The 22,060-nt window shown below is 47.1% G+C and overlaps 1 protein-coding gene across 2 annotated transcripts in view; it reads right to left on the bottom strand.

Annotated features, from left to right (window-relative positions):
• Nucleotides 1-6,418, bottom strand: part of XPO4 (exportin 4) — a 76,771-nt gene extending 70,353 nt beyond the window's left edge. The window contains exon 1 of one of the 2 annotated variants that reach the window (XM_042838925.1): nucleotides 6,325-6,418. In XM_042838925.1, the coding sequence (XP_042694859.1) occupies nucleotides 6,325-6,402 (78 nt within the window). In that variant the 5' untranslated portion in view covers nucleotides 6,403-6,418. The remainder of the gene's footprint in view (nucleotides 1-6,324) is intronic. The other variant, XM_042838926.1, reaches the window with a different exon arrangement.
• Between the last annotated feature and the right edge of the window lie 15,642 nt (nucleotides 6,419-22,060).

Genomic DNA, 22,060 nt, shown 5'->3' with positions numbered 1-22,060 from the left:
AAGTGAAACTCATTACTGCTAGACAGATATAATGCAAAAAATAAGAAAAATAAATATATATTCCAGAAACAACCAGATACGTTAATGGAAAAAAAAACTGCAGTGCATCCCAGGGTTCTGGAGGAGCTGGCTGAGGTGGTTGCCGAGCTGCTCTCCATCATATTTGGAAAGTGGTGGCTGACTGGTGAGGTGCCAGATGACTGGAGGAAGGGTCACTGTCTTCACTGTCACATTTTCAAGAAAGGGAGCAAGGAGGACCCCAGGAACTACAGGCCAGTGAGTCTCAGCTCTGTGCCTGGAAGATCATGGAACAGATCAGATCACCCTGGATGACATGCTTGATTACACAAGGAATGAGCGTGTGATCCAAGACAGCCAGCACGGCTTCACCAGGGGAAGGTCATGCTTGACCAATCTGGTGGCCTTCTATAATGGAGTGACGGCATCAGTGGACAAGGGAAAGGCGACCGATGTCATTTACTGGACTTGAGCAAGGCCTTTGACATGGTCCCCCACCACATCCTCATCTCCAAATTGGAGGGATGTGGATTTGATGGGGGGACCACTCGATGGATAAGAAACTGGTGGAAAGGCTGCAGGCAGAGGGTGGTCATCAATGGCTCTATGTCCAGGTGGAGGCCGGTAACGAGCGTCATCCCCCAGGGGGTCTGTCTTGGGACCGGTGCTCTTCAACATCTTTATCAATGACATCAATGACAGAATCGAGTGCACCCTCAGCAAGTTTGCTGATGACACCAAGCTGAGTGATGTGGTTGACACAGTGGAAAGAAGGGATGCCATTCAGAGGGACCTCGAGAGGCTGGAAAGGTGGGCCAGGGTGAACCTGATGAGGTTCAACACGGCCAAGTGCAGAGTTTTGCACTTGGGCTGGAGGAATCCCAGGCATCCATACAGACTGGAAGGAGCCGTCCTTGAGAGCAGCCCTGTGGAGAAGGATCTGGGGGTCTTGATAGATGAAAAACTTAACGTGAGCCAGCAGTGTGCTCTTGCAGCTCAGAAGGCAAATGGTATCCTGGGCTCCATCAGGGGTGAGAAGAAGGGTGGCCAGCAGGGACATGGAGGTGATTGTCCCCCGCTATTCTGTTCTTGTGAGGCCCCATCTGGAGTACTGTGTCCAGGTCTGGAGCCCCCAATACAAGAAAGACAGGGAGCTGTTGGAGAGGGTCCAGAGGAGAGCCACGAAGATGATCAGGGGACTGGAGCACCTTCCCTATGGTAACAGGCTGAGGGAGCTGGGCTTGTTCAGTCTGGAGAAGGCTGCAGGGTGACCTCATTGCAGCCTTTCAGTACCTAAAGGGAGCCTACAAAAAGGAGGGGAACCAACCCTTTGAAAGGGTAGATAACAGCAGGACGAGGGGAAATGGTTTTAAGTTGAGAGAGGGAAGATTTAGGTTGGATGTCAGGGGGAAGTTCTTTACAGAGAGAGTAGTGAGGTGCTGCAACAGGCTGCCCAGAGAGGTTGTGTCCCTGGAGGTGTTCAAGGCCAGGTTGGATGGGGCCCTGGGCAGCCTGGTCTAGTATTAAATGGGGAGGTTGGTGGCCCTGCATGTGGCAGGGGGGTTGGAGATTCATGATCCTTGAAGTCCCTTCCAACCCTGGCCATTCTGTGAAAAGTTCATCAACAGTCATTATAAACAATAATGCTACCTAGAGTTCTTGAAAAATACTAACTTTAACATGGTGAAGTACATACCAGTACCTTTTTTTTTTTTTCAGGTCTTTCTTCTAAATCAGCGGCCAGAGGTTACTGTTGGAAACAGAACTCAGCCGGGCAGAGGTCTGGTCTAATCCAGCCATAATATTACGGCATATATCCAGCTAGCCTTGCCAGATGATGACCTGGAAGACTTCAGCAAGTCTCAGCATTGAAATGATTCATTAGTCTGAATTCCTTCCAACAGGTAACCTGCTATAATATAATCAGAGCTGCTCCATCTCTTCCTCTCATCTTTACTATTACTCAAGAGTCGAAATCTGAGAAACTGCCCCAGAGAAGACAAGATGCCATGAGAAACAGAACTTCTTTGTGGAAGGAGGAGTGTCACATCCCTAAACTCCAAGGAAGGCAGGTGAAAAGAAAACCCCCTACAAACTGTCAGGACAGATGTTACAAACAATTTGTTATAAAGTTTTAAGAATACTGACATGCTCCTTTATGCTGCTGTTCTACCAACTTACTGAAACATCTGAAAGAGAACTTAGTTTGACACTGTCAGACTATCAGCTTCATCCTGACATCCCCCTTGGAAGGACAACAGACATCCCAAACAGAGAAGTCCCCAAGAAGAGAAAAATGTATAAATTCCCTCCACTGTCAGCCCCCAAAAGACCAGAACATTTAAAAACGTGTTAATAAGGGAATTCTGCAAAAGCCTTTGCTCAGGTGTTCTAGAACCCACCCTTCAATGAAACCACACCACACAGAAGAGCTGAGGATGACAGGGACCTCTGCACACTGCTCAGCTCCAACTGCTGCCAAAAAGAGAACGTGCTTCAAAGTTGGATCAGGTTGCTCACAGTCTCATTCAGTCAAGTTTTAGATTTCCCCAAAGATGAGAGATCCCATAGCAGGCAGCCTGCTTCACTGCCTCCCCCAGACACACTTACTGTGCAAATTTCTTCCTTCTGTGCAGCTGGAATTTCCCTCTCTGAAACCTGTAACCTCTTGTCTTTTCACTATGCATCTCTAAGGAAAGCCTGGCATTTCCAGTACCCAGCCAGCCTGAGCTGGCAAGTTAATTTTACAGCGAAGGTGTATGATGCAACGGAGCCAAGCTGACAGCTCAGCAGTGCTAATGGGGCACAGCAGCCCTGCACATGTCCAACAATCTAATTTCAGCCCCCTGCTTGTGCTAGCTCTGCAATTTAAATGGCTGCAGAGATCATCAATTCATCTTGCTAACCTGACAGAAATCCATTCCCTTGCTTAATTCCTGTGTCCTCTTTGCAATATTAATATGTTCAGCACAGGGTCACAAGGGAGAAGGTGGAACTGCAGGTGGGAACAGAACATCCCTTTCCAGAAGAGGCCAGGCAAGAACCAGCTGGGAGCCGTGAATTCAGATGTACGTGACAGAGAACATCATTTGCTCAAACAGCTGCAATCTGTCAGCAATACCTGAAGTCTTATGCACACTTCAGACTCCATCACCTACAGGATGAAGTACACATGTCTTTCCTTAATCACAGTTATTTCGGTTGGAAAAAACCTTCAAGATGGTGCAACTTATCCTCCTAATCCACAAAGGCAGTTATTAAAACAGTGCTTAACTGGTACTAATTACATTCAGCACTAATTACCACCTGAGCTAAACAGGACATAAGAGATGGAATCCATATGTTACAGCCAAGGGATGCCGTGCTGTTTGGAAACACAGCCGCACTGCTCTAAGCTTGGTTCATACAGACACAGCTATGCATGGCCCTCACTGAGCCGAAGTCACTCAGGGCAAAGGCACCCATCAGTCATGGCACTGCTCCACAGCACATCAGGTTTTAAGTTATGAGGCACTGCGGGGAGCTTCAAACACACACAGTTTGAAAAGGAATCAAGTTTCACAAGTGCCTACTTTTTAATATGGCAAATGCACACACCAAAGAACACCGCTATAGGACTGGCATTCAAAGCCATATTTGGAAGCTAATGACAACTCAGACTTATCTTTTTAACAGCTCTAACTTGCACCAAATTTCAATCTTTTTGCTAACCCTGCCTTTTGAACGAAGGCTACCTAGAATCTGCCGAAAGGCATTACAGCAACAAAGGACAAGGGCTCTTAAACAGCTGTAGGAGAGAGAATAGACTGACATCCTTCCACTTCTCACAAGCTGCATACCATGGTCTGTAAGGCCCATAAGGATCAGCAGTTTGTGAGGTGAGAATAAACATATCCCATACCTGACACACAGAAAGTAGTTTTCCAAAGCAAATCTCTACTCACCCAGAGCAATAAAAATAGAATTATCAAAACATCTAATATCAGAGATTTAGAGAGCTCAAAGTAATCAATACTTACCCTCAAGGAAGGTTAATTGAATGTTTTTACTTTTTTTTTTTTTTATAATTATTATTAGCATACCTGAATTCCTCTAGTCCCCAATTCCCCTACAGCTCAGTATTTCAGTATGAAATGATGCAAACTACGACGACTCCCTGCTCTGATACCACGCGGCTCCTCTGGTGTCCTCACAGCCATGCAGAGGACCAAGCCTGTTGCCAGTGTCACCCGCCCAGGGTGACATCTCCTCCCCCAGTCTCCCTGCCATTCCCTGCCCTCTTCAAGCATTCACAGCTCTGCCCTCTCCCAGTTTTCAGCTATGGCTCCCTCCAAGGTGCCAGTCCCCAGACGCCTTCACTATCAGCACCAGTTTCACCACCCTCCCCTAAGGTATTTTTCACCTTTCAAACTAATCCTATCATGTTGTTGGCTTTGTGCCTCCCAGCTGCCACACATCATTACCCATTGCCCCCAGCTCCCAAAAGACCCTTCACAGATCTCACCAAGGGGCAGAGAAAATGTAAATGAAGGTTATCACTACCCAGGTGCAATCCTGCAGCAGGATTTTGCAGTTTGCTCACAGCTGCTGAGAAGGTGTGGACACAGCATGCACAGCCCTTCAGGGCTAGGGCCCTATACCGAGCGCCATATAGCCTCACAGCAGCCAGGTTGAGCTCTTCCAAGGAGCCCCAGAGACCCCCAGAAACACAGAGCACAGGGCAGAACCCTGAGCAGCTCTTGCAGCCTCCGTGGCCAGCCCCAGGCTTGGTGTGGGCTCCTCAGCCCCAAACAGTCTCCAGAAATGACTGCTTCACATGGCTTCACCGGGAGCAGGGACTTAACTGACTCCTGCCCTTTTCATGCTGCCCATGGGTCTTCTGAGAGCAACAGTGGAAAAAAAACTACAACAAGCAAACCAGCAGCTAAGAGCTGCAACGAGTCCATGTTCACACAGATGAAGGCTGGAGGAAGAGTGGGAGAGATCACATAATCATTAAGGTTGGAAAAGACCACTAAGATTACCCAGCCTTACCATCAAACCATGCCCACTAACCACGTCCCTCAGTTCCACATCTCCACATTTCTTGAATACCTCCAGAAATGATGACTGCCCCACCTCCCTGGGCAGCCTGTGCCTCACCACTGTTTCTGAGAAGAACCTTCCCTGGCTCAACCTGAGGCCATTTGCGGCTCCTCCTATCACTGTTACCTGGGAGAAGAGCTGACCTTCACCTCAACACAACCTCCCTTCAGGTGCTGTAGAGCGCAGTAAGGTCTCCCCTGAGCCTCCTATTCTCCAGACTGAACAATCCCAGATCCCTCAGCTGCTCCCCATAAAAATTCATGTGCTTCAGTGCCTTCACAGCTCCACTGCCCAGAGAAGGACACATTCCAGGGCCTCAATATCTTTCTTCCAATATAGCGAGGGGCCCAAAACTGGACACGGCACTCGAGGTGTCGCCCCACCAGAGATGAGTGCAGAAGGATGATCCCCTCCCTGCTCCTGTTCACTGCACTATTGCTAGTACAAGCCAGGATACCGTTGGCCATCTTAGCCACCTGGGCACACTGCTGGCTCACGTTCAGCCAGCTGTGTGCCCATTACCTTTATCACCAAAGATCCTAAAACCCGCATCTGCTCTTCATCGGGAACGCAAGCAGTGCCATAGGAGCCTGGTACTTTCTCCCAGTACCAGCACTTTTATTAACACTACACCACAACGCGTTCCCTCGGTGGCACTGCCAGGCCGGGGGCACGCAGCACCGGGCTCCCTAGCACAGACACAAAGCACTGGAAACACCGCACCATCTCGGACTCCGGATACTACCGAGAGCAGTACCCAGCCAGCCCAGCGCCGCCACCACGCTCCGCGGCGCGCGGGACATCACGCAGCTCGGCACGAAGGACGGCGCGGGGCAGCGCGCCGCTTTACGTCCACGGGGACGAAAAACTTTTACGCGGCGCAGAACGCCGCATCTCGGCGCGACCCACCGCCGGGCCGGCTGCTTGCCCCGCGCCGCGGCCTCACCCCGCAGCGGCACGGTGCCCAGCGCCCGCCGCGCACCGCCGGGCCCGGCCCGGCAGCATCCCGCTCCCCCAGGTGCCGCGCTCCCTCCAGCGCCGGGAGAGCTCCGGAAGCGGAGCGGCGCGGCCCGCCCCTGCCCGGCTCCAAGCGGCGGGCAGCGCGCCCCGGGTGGACCCGCGGGCACTGGGGGGGAAGGAGGGTCGGTCCGGCGGAGGGAGGACGGGGACGGAGAAGAAGGGAAGGGAAAGGGGAGCGGCGGCGCCGGCCGGCCGCCTCACCATCAGCACTTTGGCCGCGTTCTCCAGCTGGGCGATCACCTCGGGGGCCCCCCCTGCCGCCACGGCCGCCGCCATCATGGTCTCTCTTCAATGACGCGCCATGCGCTGCATTCTGGGACGACGCGGCCGCCCAGCCAATCCCGGGCGCGGCGCGGCGCGGCGCGGCCCCGGCGCGGAGGCGAAGCGGCGGCGGCGCCGGAGGCAGCGTGACCGCCGGCCGCCAGCCAGGGCCCGCCGGACGAGGCCCCCGCCCCTGCGCGCCTTCCTCCCGCCGCCGCCAGACCGCCTCCGGGGCGGGCCTCGAGCACGCGGTGCGCCCGGGGCGGAGCCGCCGCTACGCCGCCGGTTGGAGGCCGCCGCGGCGCCGCGTGAGAGGGTCCGGGGATGCGGTTGCAGGTCGTGGTGGGGAATGGAGAACGTGGGCTGCGACTTTCCGAAGTTGTAACTGCTTTGCGGTTAGCGCAGGTGAAAGCCCGAGGAGGTTTGCAAGGGATGGAAATCTCTGGACTTCACGTGTAACTCCGTCTGGAGCTCACCTCGTGTTGTCCAGATGGGGGTTACTGGATGGCATCACCTCTAGAGAGCGTCCAGGAGAGAAGCTGCACATCTGCAGGAGCACAGGGACTCGGGCTGTGCCTGTGCTGGTGTTTCTGGGTGTTGAGCTGGACATAAACAGCAGTGTGCCCTCACAGCCCAGAAAGCCAACTGCATCCTGGGCTGCATCCAAAGCAGCATGGCCAGCAGGATGAGGGAATGATCCTGCCCCTCTGCTCTGCACTGTGAGACCTCACTTGCAGTTCTGCGTCCAGGTGTGGAGTCTTCAGTACAGGAGAGACATGGAGCTGTTGGAACATACCCAAAGAAGGGCCACAAAAATGATTCAAAGGATGGAACCCCTTTCCTACGAGGACAGGCGGAGGTTGGGGCTGTGGAAAGGCTCCGGGGAAACTGAACAGTGGCCTTTCAGTATCTAACAGGAGCTACAGGAAAGGGGATGTACTCTTTAGCAGGGTGTGTTGGGATAGAACAAGGGGAAGTGTTTTGAAACTAAAAGAGGGGAGATTTAAACTGGATGTAAGGAAGAAGGTTGTTGTTATTGTTTTTTTTTACAATAAGGGCAGTGAGGCACTGGAAAAGGTTGCCCAGAGTGGTGGTGGATGCCCTGTTTCTGGAAGCATTTAAGGTCCAGTCTGGATGGGGTGCTGAGCAAGCTGATGGACCTGTAGATGTGATGATTCATGGCAGGGAAGTTGGTCTAGATGGCCTTTAACGGTTCCGATGATTCTATCGTTCTTTAAGGGTAGGAGTTTGCTTCTCACATCTGATGTTGCACACTCAGTTTGCATGCTGGAGCAGCCTTTGGAGCACACAAGCTGTGATACCTGCAGATGAATTGGAAGACCTGTAGCAGCAAAGCACAGAACGCCTGGGCCCACCCACAGCTCCCTCAGCACCAGTCCCTCACAGGGCAGCGCCGCTGCTCTGCTCCCTGGGCCCTGCTCTTGTACCGTGCCTCCATCCAGGGCTCTCCCAGCACTAGGATGAGGTCAGCTGGCCTCTGCTGCTGGGGTTACACAAAGTTTGGGACACAGCAGCTCGCTTTGCGCACTTTGACGTTCACAGGCTGTTGGTGCAAGATGAGTGTAGATACAGTGTACCGATGGGGGTGAGGGGAGGGAAGAAAAGATCAAGAAAATAGGATGTAAGAAAGAAATACAGCTTACTGAATAGAGGAATGAAAGGAAAGGTGTCTGTGTGTTCACTCAAGAAGTGCAGCTTTCAGTGCCTAAGAAGCAGCGCTAAACAAGATTAGAAATAGCAATTGAACTCTGTGATTTTGATTTTGTGGTTTACCTAGGACACATTGTAATTCATGCTGAAACATTTAATGTGTTTCAGGGTACTCTCCATTCTTATTTCCTTCTTCAAGGGTGTGGGGAGATCAGCAGGGCTGCTCTGGAAGGAGAGATAAGTACAAGGACAATTGAACTTACGCTCAGAGATGGAGGAGCTCAGAGATGGTGAAATTGTGACAACACTCCTAAGTCCTGAAGTGTGTTTATAGGACAAGTGGAGCAATATACAAGTGCTACACTAAAAAATAGCAAAGAAGAGCTAAAGAATTAGAAATTTGCATGCAAAGAGGTAACGTCAAAAACAAATTGAAGAGTATTGGAAAAGCTATTCTAAGAAATTATGTGTTCAGTAAAGGACGGCTTCAGCTGAGTACTTCTGTACTTGTAGCTTGTATTCCTAATGAGATCCTTCATTCTGCTGCTCTTGGAAAGCAACAGAAACAGTGAGGTGTTGTTCAGGTTGAGGCGTGCTCAAGAGGTCCCCATGCCAATCTTCTGCCCAACAGACCATGTTGCTCAGGGCTTTGTCCACGTGGGTCTTGCTTTTTAGCATATGCACGAGTAGAGTAATCTCTCTAATGAAGAAATGGCCGTGTTCACATAGTTACATTTTCTCTCAGCTGTATCACTGTCTCCATGTTCTCTTGAAAAGCTGATTGTTCATGTATCTTGTCAGAGGGAATGCTGAAGCTATTTCTGCAGTTGGCTAAAAAGATGCATCGTTCTTCCTTAACACTTCCTGCTTTTGTGGTGTTAATACTCCTAAAATAGTTCAAAACTTTCGGACTCGCAGCCAAGCCAGAAAGAGTGCTATTGATAATGGGACCTGTGCTTCCTGCTTTAGCAATCCTCTGTCTTGCTTTCTTCCAGAGCTGAAAACATCCAATTAGTGCTAGTTTTGGTCAAAGATTAATAACAGAATCATAGAATGGCTTAGGTTGGAGGGGACCTTAAAGCCCATCCAGTTCCAACCTTGCTGCTGTGGACAGAGCTGCCATCCACCAGCTGAGGCTGCCCAGCTCTTCATCCAACCTGGCCTCGAGAGCCTTCAGATATAGGACAACCCACAGCTTCTCTGGGCAGTTGTGCCAGTGCCTCACCACCCTCTCAGTAAAAATTTTCTTCCTAACACCTAACCTAGATCTCCCCTCTCATAGTTTAAAGCCATTCACCCTTTGTCCTGTCGCAATCAGACTATGTCAAATGTTAAAGAAAATGAGCCTATCAGTCAGTAATGAATTATTATTATTTAAGAGTATGGGTTGATCAGACAGTAAAATGCTGGGTCCATTGACTCCAGCACGGACCTCCAGAGCAAGGTGCCCAGGACCACATCCAGGGCTGTAAAATCCCCAAGTAGGAGGCCCCACAGCCTCTGGGCAGCCTGTGCCAGTACTCCATCACCTGCATAGTACAGCAGTGCTGCTGGTGTTCAGAGGGAACCTCATGTGTTCCAGTTTGTGCCCACTGCCTGTTGTCCTGGCACTGGGCACCAGTGCGCGGAGCTTGGCTCCATTCTCTTTTCACCCTCCCTTCAGGAATTTATGGACATTAACAAGATCCACCTGTTGTAGTGATGAGATTTCTTCACTTGAGAGCATCATGGTGAGGGAACAGAAGTGACTGAGAACTAAATTACATGATACAAGGAAGCCAGTCTCAGCAGGGAGGTGGATCACTAGGATGGAATAGCAACGACAATTGCAAGCTTTCAAGTGGCAAGTTTGGGAGGCATTAATCTTTCGTGTTTAGGTGGTTTAAAGCTTTTGAAACCATCCTCCCCTATCAGACATGCATTCTGATTTATTGATGGTTGATACCTTAGCATTCCCAAAACTTCCTCCTGATTCCCAAGTATATTTAAAAGATCTCTTCCCACATTGCCCATGCTCATTTTTAAGTAGATCTCTTTTCTCTAGCCTGGAAGTCCAGTTTCCTTTTCTCTCAGGCACTTTTCTTCCACAGAGAACAGAATGCTTCCCATTATCCCCCTAAACTCTTGTTAGTGAATGAATTAACATCCATCTATAAACAAGAGGTCCGTAATAGAAGTGTCTTGTCCGTAGGAACAAGGAGTTGTGGGATGAATCAAAATGAAACAAATTCTAGGAATTTGCTCTATGGGAGCATCTGTCTGCTCTTAGAATCATAGAATCACAGAATGGTATGGGTTGGAAGGGACCTTCCAACCCCCTGCCATGGGCAAAGACAGCTCCCACCAGATCTGGCTGCTCACCTTGAATACAAGGCTCACCCAACCTGGCCTTGAGTACCTCCAGGGATGGGGCATCCACAGCTTCTCTGGGAACCTGTGCCAGTGCCTCACCACCCTCTTGCATTTGCTCTGGTGCAGAGCATAAACCAGCCTGTGTGTTTTATTTTATGGGGGTGTTGTGGTATCTGGGGTCTAGTTGTAGCAGCACTGAGGATTTACAACTACAAATAAAGACAGTGAGTAATTAAAAATACATCTGTTTGCTATCTGAAAAAGAGTTGTTTCACTTCAAGTTGTTTATGCTCCAAATTATACGATTAGCTCTTCCATTTATTTCTTACAGAACAACAGTACGCAGTGTTGCAAAGCCAGTTTAGTCATTCTGTGTTCATTATTACAGCTGTGGCCATATCTGAGAGTTCTCAGTTTTAAGAATGGAGTTTGGCTAAGGATGGAATGAGTTGTAAGTGAGGTTAATTGGAGGGAATGAAATATTAGGGATTCTGTGAAGGCTTCAAATGGCTTTTCCATCAGCAAGGCTTTACATGGGGGTAGACACAGGTGATGCCAGGAGGCAAAATGTCAGTGTAAGAAAAATTGTAGGATAATTGGATGGCAGCACTATTGCTAAATCTAGTCTTTAGCATCCTCTGACTCTTATTCCTCCATTCAAAACTACAATAGTAAGAGCATAAGCACTGATTAAAAATAGAGCATTAATTGTCTAGCAGCCACTGTTGGTTTGCACCTCGGTGTGCTGAGAAGGAGGGAGCACACAGCAGTCACCAAGTTTAGCAGTTTTGACCTTCAGAGTTATCTTCTGGATTTGTGACTGGTTGACTAGAATATGTTGCTGTAATTCACGTGTGGACATTTATCAGTAGTATTTGGAAAACGTGTGTTATCCTCCTTTGTGCTGAACTCTGCTGTGCTCTTCTGTGGTACTTAGGAAAAGTTTACTGGTACAGTAAATGCTAGGATGATAGTTTGAGCCTGCCTGTTTCATTTGTGTAGCAAACACTTTAAAATCTTCATGTAGCCTGTATATAATAGAATCAGAGAGTCATTAAGGTGCCAAGATAATGTAGCCCAACTGTCAACTCATCACACTATGCCCACTAAACCATGTCCCTCAGTGCCACATCTCCATGTTTCTTGAACACCTCCAGGCATGGTGACTCCCAGGCAGCCTGTTCCAATACCTCCTCAGTCTTTCTGAGAATAAATTTTTCCTAATACCCAACCTAATTTTTCCTAATACCCAAATGAAAGCATGTCCAAGCATACACGCTGAGGACTCAGCTTACCAGCTTACTGCCTCTTTTGTCTCAAACTGACATGAAGGCAAACTTGCCAACCTGAATGGGATTGATGCGGCACCAGGGTATTTTAGACTACTGTCTGCAGACACCTACTTGTTTCATGTACATGTAATTCACACAAGATCAAGTCACCCGCTTCATGAGCACAGGCTACAGCGCTTTAGTCTTTGAGAGCTCATTCTGTTCTGACTCTGCTCTTAGGATACCTGCTCATAAGTTTCCTACTCCAGTAGTTTATTCCCAAAGCCACTTGCGTAGGAGAGCAAGTAGCTCTCCTGAGCTTTCTCTCAGTAGCTTATGAGTCAAGGTCTTGCTGTCCTGCATAAAAAGCAAGGACCCAAGTTTCTTGTCCTCATGTCTTTTATTGAACAACTGTTCCAGAGTGTGACTTCTCAGAGCTGCCATCCTGTTTTCCTGCTTACTTACTTCCACTCTATTTGCAGCCAGCTTGCTGGCACAGGAGTAGATACTGTTCCTTATCCTAATTAGATTTTCTTGCTTCTTAGTGTTTATTCTGGGTGTGTTTAGAAAGTTGTGTTGCCCTCATTCATTGTTCTGCTAGTTTGTACAGAATTAGAAGAGAGTTACTTCCCATAAATACATTCTGTCCCTTTGATGCTGCCAGCACTTCTTCTAACATGAGTTGATCTGCTCAGAAGTGGCCACCTGAGTAATAAGTGATCCTCCAGGCTGTTTTAAAAGGCCGCTGCTTTTTCTATAGCTCTGTTAGAAATACTTTTCACCAAAGTCATGAAATTGCCTTCACTAGTTTCATGCCTGTGATGTTTTAGTGCCTTAATCCACCCCAGATCAACTGATAAACACAGGTGTGTTATAGCAGGAATTTTAGAGTGTTAATCCTAGAAGTTTTGTGGTAAGAAACTTCATTCTATTTCTGTTATTCCATGCATCAGTCACTGACTTTTTCCTTTTTCAATACCTTTCGTAACTTTTTAGTGAATGTGTCTGAACACAATTTGCAGATTTCATTAGCATGCTCTATTTTTGTTCTCAAGCCATTTGTAAAAGTATTATAGATGGGTCTATTTTCAGGCTTTCCATCCCTTGACATGCCCCTTCGCAATAAGGTCTATGTAGCAGAAATACCATCTCAATTTTCCATCACCAGTCCTCAAGGGCATCACTGGAGGTTGTCTCAGGGCTAGAATCAGCTCTGCCTGACACAACGCAGGTAAACGGCTGCAAAGAAGTTCCTAATGACTTTCACACAGGAATTCCATTTTTCTCCGTCTTGCGGGAGGGCCTTGGAAATCTCAAGCAACTGCATACAAATTTCAGATTAACTATCCTTTACAAATGTATGCCTCATCCATTTTTGTACCCAACTCAAGTTTCTCAACTCTTTCTAGTGGGCACCACAGTACAAAAAAACCCAAACAACCAAACAACCAAACAAAAACAAACAAACAAAATCAAAAAGATGTCCAAAGGAGGCTACAGGGATGGGGAAAGAGATCTGGAAGGCAAGATATATGAGGAGCGGCGGAGACCCCTGTTGTGCTCAGCGCCGAGCAGAGCAGGCTGAGGGGAGGCCTGATGGCGGCCGCAGCTCCCTGAGAGGGCAGCGCTGAGCTCTGCTCTGTGTGGCAGCGACAGGGAACGGCATGGAGCTGCAGGGGAGGGCGGCTGGGGTGAGGGAAAGGGGCTGCGGCAGAGGGCGGTGGGCACGGAACAGCTGCCCAGGGCTGTGGGCACGGCCCCAGTGCTGCAGCTCAGGGAGCGTTTGGAAGCGCTCTCAGACACAGGGTTTGATTTTGGATGGTCCTGTGTGGAGCCGGGGGTTGGATTCGATGGTCCTTATTGGTCCCTTCTGACTCAGGATATTCTGTGATCAAAACCCTCCAGACAACCCCTGTTGCAGCAGCTCAGAGCTCTGAGGTCTGACAGAACGGCTACCTCGGCACCCAGTTCTGCAGCTTTAGCTGAGGAAATTGGCCAGCAAATCCTTTCCTGCTCCACCCCTGGTTAGTCTGCACGGGACAGCTGGCTACAAAGTAGGAGGAAAGATCTTAGTGGATTAGTCTTTACTGCTCTAGAAGCGTTCAGTAAAGGCTGATAAACTACTACATCTTCTCTATTTTCTTTCCTGTATAAGTCAGTCTAAGACAGTTTCCATTCTAACAACTAATAATGTTCTGCATGACAAAAGGGCAATAATTTTTAAATTCTAGGAAATTTAGCCTGGATTAAGTTAACAGTTTGTGCCTGTAGTTTTTCGGTTCCTCAAAATAAATCATATAATCATTAGATTTGGAAAAGACCACTAAGAATCAACCCATCCCCACCAAGCCCGTTAACCACGTCCCCCATTGCCACATCTCCACATCTCTTGAATACCTACAGGAACGGTGACTTCATCACTTCTCTGGGCAGACTGTGCCACTGCCTCACCACTGTTTTGGAGAAGAAATGTTTCCTAATATCCAACCTGAACCTTCCCACAGACAACTTAAGGCCATTCCCTCTTGTCCTATCACTGTTACCTGGGAAAAGAGCTGACTCCCACCTCAACACAACCTCCCTTCATGCACTGCAGAGAGCAATGAGGTCTCTCCTCAGCCTCCTCCAGACTGAACAATCCCAGTTCCCTCAGCTGCACCCCACAAGATTTGTGCTCCAGACTTTTCACCAGCACAGATACATAATAATTGCCATACTGGATTAGACTTTACATATATCTAATACTGTGCCGTATATCACAGAATCACAGAATCACAGAATCACAGAATCACAGAATCACCCGGGTTGGAAGGGACCTCAAGGATCATGTAGTTCCAACCCCCCTGCCTAGCAGGGCCACCAAACACACACATTCAGATCAGGTTGCCCAGGACCCTGTCCAACCTGGCCTTAAACACATCCAAGGACGGGGCATCCACAACCTCCCTGGGCAGCCCGTTCCAGGGCCTAACCACTCTCCTTGTATAGAACTTCCCCCTAACATCCAACCTAAATCTTCCCTCCTTCAACTTGGATCCATTTCCCCTAGTCCTGCTGTTGTCAGCCCTTTTGAAGAGTTTACATATCTAGAGCTTACAAGAATGAAATGGGACATAAATGAGCAGCTGGCTCATCTAGACAGAAGACATTCTAGTATTAACTTTTGGATATAGAAATATAGAATGATATTTGTGAACTTTTACCTTTCTTACACACAGTTCATCTTTTTGCACTTTTTGTATTTTAAATACCTTGCCTGGAGAGGTGCTGTGCAGTCCTCTGTCAGTGCAGCCTGGTGACCCCAAGGCTCCCCCTCAAAGTACCCCCCCTCACTTTGCTCTGTCAAAACGAGACACTGAGAGAGGCTGTGCTGGGGGAGAAGTGCTGTGTGACAATATTCCACGGGGTTCCCTGGCCATCGTACCATCGCACGTGTTCTCATACTGGGCTGCATGTCTGGCAGCGGTCCTCAGTCAGCTGCCTGTGTCCATGCACAGGTGCTCTCCTTGAGATGGCCAAATTAATTTAGACCCTTTGAGCACACGTAGTTAATTTATATTTTTGTCTCCAGTGTTTATTTGTATTGTATTTGTCACCGCTGAATTTTCATCTGATCTCAGGTTGTCCGTTCACATATTCCTATTAAACCTCTCTTGATTACCACAGCCTGCTCCTGGTTTTTAAGATAATTAATTTACTTGTATGATCTGCAGATTTGTTATCTAATATTTCCCTTTCCAGATGGTACTCTCTTAAACAATAATAACATTAATATACAACCCTGTAGCACCTGTTCTTAATTTCATCAGTTACAGCATAAATCTCTGTTATATTTTTTTTTTAACCAGTTCCTTTCCATTTTGTCATTTCAATTCTCATTCTTAATTTCTTAAAACGTTGTTTCTAAAGTCTAAAAAAATATGAATTACTTCTCCATTTTAGAGTATTCTATTGCAATTTTTAAGTAATATTGTGAGATTGCTGGGCTGTTTTTGTCTTGTGCAGAAAGCATGCTAGTTAAGTGTCAGCAAGCTCGGTCAAATTGGTAAGAATCGAAGAGAACGATACACTTTTTGCAGCCTTCTTTCTCTTCTTTCACAGTTAGCAGAGTATTAAAAGATGTACTGCTAAAAACTATTTCAGTGCTGATTTATTACCAGTTGCCCATGTGTGAGGTTGTCAGTGAGTTTACATTCACCTGGTTATTCAGATGAATAGTGATAAATAAGTGATATCCATTTGTTCTGTGGGTAAAGGCCTTAGATGTATTTAATCATAGACTCATAGAACCACCAAGGTTGGAAAAGATCTCCAAGACCATCCAGTCCAACCATACACCTATCACCAATAATTCCCATTAAACCATATCTCTTAGTACAACATCCAGGGTATCTAGGAGGGGATCACTTGAATCACAGAACTGTTTTATTTTGTGATGACCAGAAAAGCAAATACTTAATAATTTGCTTGGGCAGTCACAAACCAAACCATCGCATTGTGATGTAAGGCACTGGATCTCCTAGATGAGCATCCTTCTGTGTTTACCACTCAAAGGAATACATGTAGCAAACAATTAAATTTACTTACTGAAACTTGTTGTGATCACATCTTCCCAAACTAGGCAAGCTAAAATTTTGGTTTGTTTGCAAATAGTTTGTGGATGAAGAAAGCAACTATAAGGTTGGATTTGTGAACCAGTCTTTCTTCTTGGTGATCTGCTGGTCCCCAGGGATGTCCGTGCACAGGGTGGGACAGAGATGAGGACAGATGATCTGAAATCAGTGCATAATCTATTCCACATTGCTCTGAGCCAGGACTCCTGATGGGCTGCACTGCACTCACGAGTGTCCCTGTACTCACCTGGGGTTGGGTAGGGTTTGGTTTCAAGGTCTTGGAGGCATGCTTCATATTACATGCTTCATATTACACAGCATATGAAAAAAAAACAAATTTAAAGTCAGCTTAACCCTTAATTAAAAAACATTTGTAAGCAAGCAATCAATGCAAATTTTAAAAATTGAAAGTAGTTGTCCTATGCAATCTAAAACAGTATGTGAGGGTCCTGCTATGGATAAATGAAGGCAGTGATCTTAATTTATAATCAATCTCTTCACATTGTTTATAGATGCTCTGAAAGTTTTTATTTGATTTGATTTGATTTCAAAACCAAATTGATATACTATTAACAATTTGCCATAGGGAAAATATTCCGAGTGGGATTTTAATTTAAGAAAACAAGAATGTCAGATTACTCATCTTCACCAGCAGAAATTCTTCATATGCAAATCACCTGATTGCTTCGTGTTATTCTTAGCTGCAGCATCTGCCAGCACATTTTTCAGCAATTCTACATGAAATGCCATTTGAAAGTGAGCATCAGAGTAAACAGTGAAACAGAGTAAGCAGACTGGAGCTGCTGAGGTAGTTGTGTTAGCCTCGGTGATGGTGCTGCTGGTGTTCTCAGAGGATGGTCGTCCTGAGGCACTAATTGCTAAGGAGGCCACAGTGCGGGAGGTTCCAGGGCAGCAGAGAGGCTGGATGTCTCTGATGCTTGGAAGTGCCATTTTCTGCACAGAAAGACTAAAACTTGTCCTTCAGCTTGAGTTAGAGCGAGAATATGCTATCATCCAGGCATGCCTTTGAGAAGTCCTAGAACATGGTATAGATAAAGGAGGGAGAAATGCCACGTGTAAACAAGGAGATGTGATGACTTGGATTTGGTTTGTTTCTGCTGAGCATTTGAGAGATTCACATGCCAGGCAACATGGTGAAAGAGGTTTCCTACTGGAATGTTTGAACATCTGTTACAAGCATCATACTATGACCATGCATGGTTTGCTCTGTTGCTGTTCTTTTGACAATCTCCATTCTTGAAAGACTTCAGTACAGAACTGCTTTTAGCTCTACATAGACAGAACCTACTGTCAGCAGCTCGGGTTAGAAATAGCTCATCCAGAGTGGCCTAAGTAAAACGTGCATCATTGCTAGGATGTGGAAAAAAAAAAAAAGGGAAGAAATACATCACAGCAGGCAATAGCAGTTCTGCTATCCAGAGACCCAGTGGTACAATGCGCCCCTCCCATTCCCCTGCCACGAGGATGTGTCTACACAACAAAAATGCAATGTCGTCGTTTGGGGCTGGATGATCTCTGATGCAGAAGGCTGAGGTGATTAGGGGAAATAGACTGGAGGCTGTGTTCATTAGCCAGGAAGTGGTTATTACTGGAGGCTGGAGGCCAACGTACCAACACTGACACAGTCAGACATATTGGTTAGTTCACTCAGTGTCACTGAAATACTGAAACTGCAATGCCAACTTTTGTTTGAGAACAGCCAGTTGACTTCATTTTGTGTTTAATTTTAGCAAGCTCTGAAACTAAACTCACCTTTATTTAGAGGGAGTGCATCTAATTTCTCTGCTCCAACTACTTTGGTGTAGAAGGTGCCAATGAAATGAGACTATCCACAGCACCATATGATGCTGTTCCAAGAGCAAGAGGGAGCAGGACAGAGTATAAGGATCCCTTCCAGAGCTGCCATTGCTGGAGGCTGATTCTCACAGAATGCTGCCGTGACACTATTCAGAGAGAAGTGACATCCCAGGGCAGGATGCTCCTTTCCACCTTCATTCACAAAGCAGTTTTGGCAGAACACTCCATCCTGTGTGCTAGAGCCATGCAAACTTCTCGGCTCAGCCTCCACAACCCATTTTGCTCAGGACAGTTCCCAGACTCTGCAGGTAAACTTATCCATGAGCAAGGCTGAAGCTCATACATTGTATGAGTATGGACAGGTCATGTGGGCAGCATCACCCCAAAACTATGCTCCACATAGGGAAAGAGCAGAGTAGGGCTGACTCACTTAGCAGCAGCAGTCCCCAAAGAAGGAGAGTGATTCATCTAGTTCCTTTGGCAAGAAGATGCCCTTTCCAGGTGTTTTGTTGTTGGTGGTGGTGGTTTTTGTTTTGTTTCTTCAAATGTTTTGCTGTTGGTAGTTATTCAAACAAGGGATTGCCTTACAGTCAACTTGACAAGTGGATGCTCTCCTGTAAACAAAGCAAGATTAAAAAACAGATATCTGTGCCACTTGTCAGACTTCTCTGTAAGACTTCACTTGTTTGTCTACAACTTCAGTAGTAGACTTCAGTTTGACCTGGTAGACTTCAGAGTAAATTAAGCTGTGAGGAATGATCCAGTCTATGCACCAATGGGAACAATGCACCAGAGTAATACATGGCCCAGAGAAGCTGTGGATGCCCCATCCCTGGAGGCACTCAAGGCCAGGCCTCTTGGGCTCCTGGGCAAACATGATGCCCAAGACAGTGGGGATTAGAAGCAGATGATCTTTGAGGTCCCTTCCCAAGCCATTCTATGATACGATTCTATGGTATAACGGAGTTCATTTCAAGGTGAAATTCAGGAAAATTAAGAAAAAAACAAAAACAAAAACTTTTAAAAAACTGTTCTTAAATAATTGGAAAACTCTAGAAGACAAAGAGTTTACTGTTGTTTACAGAACTGTACATCTTTTTTTAAGCCCCTGTTGATGTGACAGTTGCCTTGGCTCTGGCTCAGAGGAAGGCAAGCTGCAGGTGCTCTCACTCTTTCGCCAAAATGTGCAGCGGTGGAAAATCCCTATCCCAGTTCCAAAGGCCCATCACCTCTGACATCACTATTTTCACTCCCTTGAATGATGGTACAGCAGTTTGGGGTGTTGTGCTCCAACATGAGGATGGTGACTCTGCCTGTGGCAGCCTTCCAGGCTCAGAGAGGCTGGATATCGTGCAACGTTTCAGTTTTAATTTAGCATTTCTATGGATTTGTTTTAAAACTATAAGACAATTAAGTTGGAAATCTGAAAAGTTTCTAAAATCTACCTGAAGGGATAAAATGAGTTTTTCTTTTCAATTCCACCAGGCTGCTACTGGGACCTGACTCACGTGGCAGTGCTGGCAGGCCTTGCCCAGTCTGCACCAGATGTAACCAGGAATTACACATATTACACAGTCTCCTGCATTTTAAAGTATCTAAAATACTGTCAGTAAGTCAAAAGGGTTGAGGGAGGCTCAAGTTGTTCTTTTAAACCCAACGATGTGGACTCATCGCCTGGTTCAGGAGGACAGTTGGAGTCTCACCACAAGATGGCCCCAGCATTAAGCGCTGCTTGTCGAGTCCCGTGTGTACTGTCATCAAGTGTTCCTGCGAGAAACATCTCTCCAGTGTTATCTGGCCTCTGTGAAACAAACAACCCTTAGCTCCATAGTGGTTTAATTCTACACACCAAGCACTCTGCCCAGCTCATGAGGCTGTCAGCACCCACAGTTACATGCTCTTCTCTGCCTTGTTGGTTGTGGTTGGGTGATACCTGATGTAAACAGTTTGGAATGAAAACTGAGTACTTCATCCACAGATTTCTGGAAGGTGAAGGCTGGCTGTGGAGCTCAGTAAGGAGGCAGTCCAGAAGCACACAGCTCAGTACAGGGAATCATAAATCATAGAACCATTGAGTTTGGAAAAGACCACTAAGATCATCCAGTCCAGCCATTAACACATCCCCACCATGCCCACTGACCACATCCCTCAGTGCCACATCTCCACATTTCTTGAACACCTCCAGGGACAGTGACTCATGTGCAGGACACCAACCCGAGAGATTAAATTATGCTTCCTGAACAATTTTCCACTCCTTGGCTGCTGGACTGGGCACACTTAGGTCAGCAGCTATTAAGGTTAGCACTTAATCTAGTGAGTTCATGGGATGCTCTCAGCTCTCATTAGCACCAGCAGCTCTGAGGACATTCAGGTCTCAAGCAGAAAGATAGCCACAAACAGATTAATGAAGAGGACTACAGTGCCTGAACTTGTGGTGTCATTTGTATGCTACAGGCTTAAATGACATCAGTAGATCCCATAATAATTCTTAAAGTGAGGTGAGTGTTTGATTAGAATTGTATACCAAAAATATTTTTGCCTATGGAGTCACCTGAGATAGCTAAATTTACCAGTGAGAAAAAGAGCAAGAAACACCAATTTGGTTCCTCTGGCCAGAGAGTTGCTTCTGCTCATGGATGGTAACCATCCCAAACCCAGCTTCCTGGTCTGCAAACAAATAGGAAGATGCTTTGCTTAAGCACTGTCAGTAGGCTGGTGGCTGGAGGGTCCACTGCTAGGTGGGACAGTGGCTCCTGCTGGACCTCTGCATCCTCTGGGGACAGAAGATATCTTGTCCCTTTGTGACAGCCTGTCTCATCAGACTGCTGAGGGTCTGGCCATGGAAACTCTTAATTTCACCAAAATTTATTGCTTTGGAGCAGAAACCTCTCCCTACAATTCCAGTCCACTACTCCAAAGAGCACAGTGGTGGCAGTTAGTCACCATTTGCCATATCTAACAAAGTGGGCCTTACTAGTCAGCTACACAGCCCGTTATCTAGGTTGGGAATCTCATTTTGTGCCAACCTGGCATCAGCTTGCAGAAAGACCCTCGGCAGCTTGTAAGGAGTAGGGTCAGGTTTGGTGTTTAAGTGTCTATGCCCCATGAAATCAAGGATCTCACGGGATTTTGGCTTGCCAGGGCAACCTGAAGGCTGCCAGAACTGGATATCTTGTGGCAAGAGGTAACTAAGAACTTGGTTACATCCAAGCACCTTTCAGGAACTGGATTTCTCCTCTGTTCAAAGATTGACACCTGAGACATCTATCCATCAACCCACTGCTCAAGTGCTAGGGAGAGCTGCGGTGGAGAGCAGAAGTAATCCTAGTGGCAAGACTTGGTGTCTCTTCTGTGTAACACTGGGGATAAAAGTGAATGGCACATTGGAGGAATCGCACAGCAACATGTTTTCTGACCCTGCATCTCCCCTCATTTCACTTTTTGTCCACTAATACCAAGTGTGAAAGAGGAAGCAAAGCATGCTGTCGGTGACCAGTTTTCCCCAAAATTCCCTGCTGTTCCCATAGTGGCTGCCTCTTCTGCTTACAGGGGCTGATCAGTCACAGGTGCCCCATGCACAGCCCCAAAGGGAAATGCCTCACCTGTAACTCATATCCCAGGGCTTCACATTAAACTAGAAGATGATTGGCAAAGACACGGTTGTTCTTTCATGTCTTTTCCCTGGGCTTCAAGCATCCTTTCTCTGCCCCTGCATTTCCACTCCTTATCCTGGGACGTTTACCACTGTCCGCTCTGTCAGATTCTGGTGTCGCCCCTGTGAGCACTTACTGCTGTTACTCACTTTAAAAATAAATCCACACACCAGGGGAGAGAGTCTTAACAGAAGCACCATATGTTCATCTTAACAAAAGCACATATTAACTCTGGGCTTCCCAGTGCAGGAGAAAACCATCAGAAAATCAGGCTGGGGAAACTGCATACACCTTGTGC

This window comes from Centrocercus urophasianus, unplaced genomic scaffold, assembly GCF_019232065.1.
Source record: "Centrocercus urophasianus isolate 14NV4802_14NV808 unplaced genomic scaffold, USGS_Curo_1.0 seq_9, whole genome shotgun sequence".
Taxonomy (NCBI): domain Eukaryota; kingdom Metazoa; phylum Chordata; class Aves; order Galliformes; family Phasianidae; genus Centrocercus; species Centrocercus urophasianus.
The sequence above is the reverse complement of the archived record's forward strand: the minus strand, read 5'-3'. Positions and strand labels throughout refer to the sequence as shown.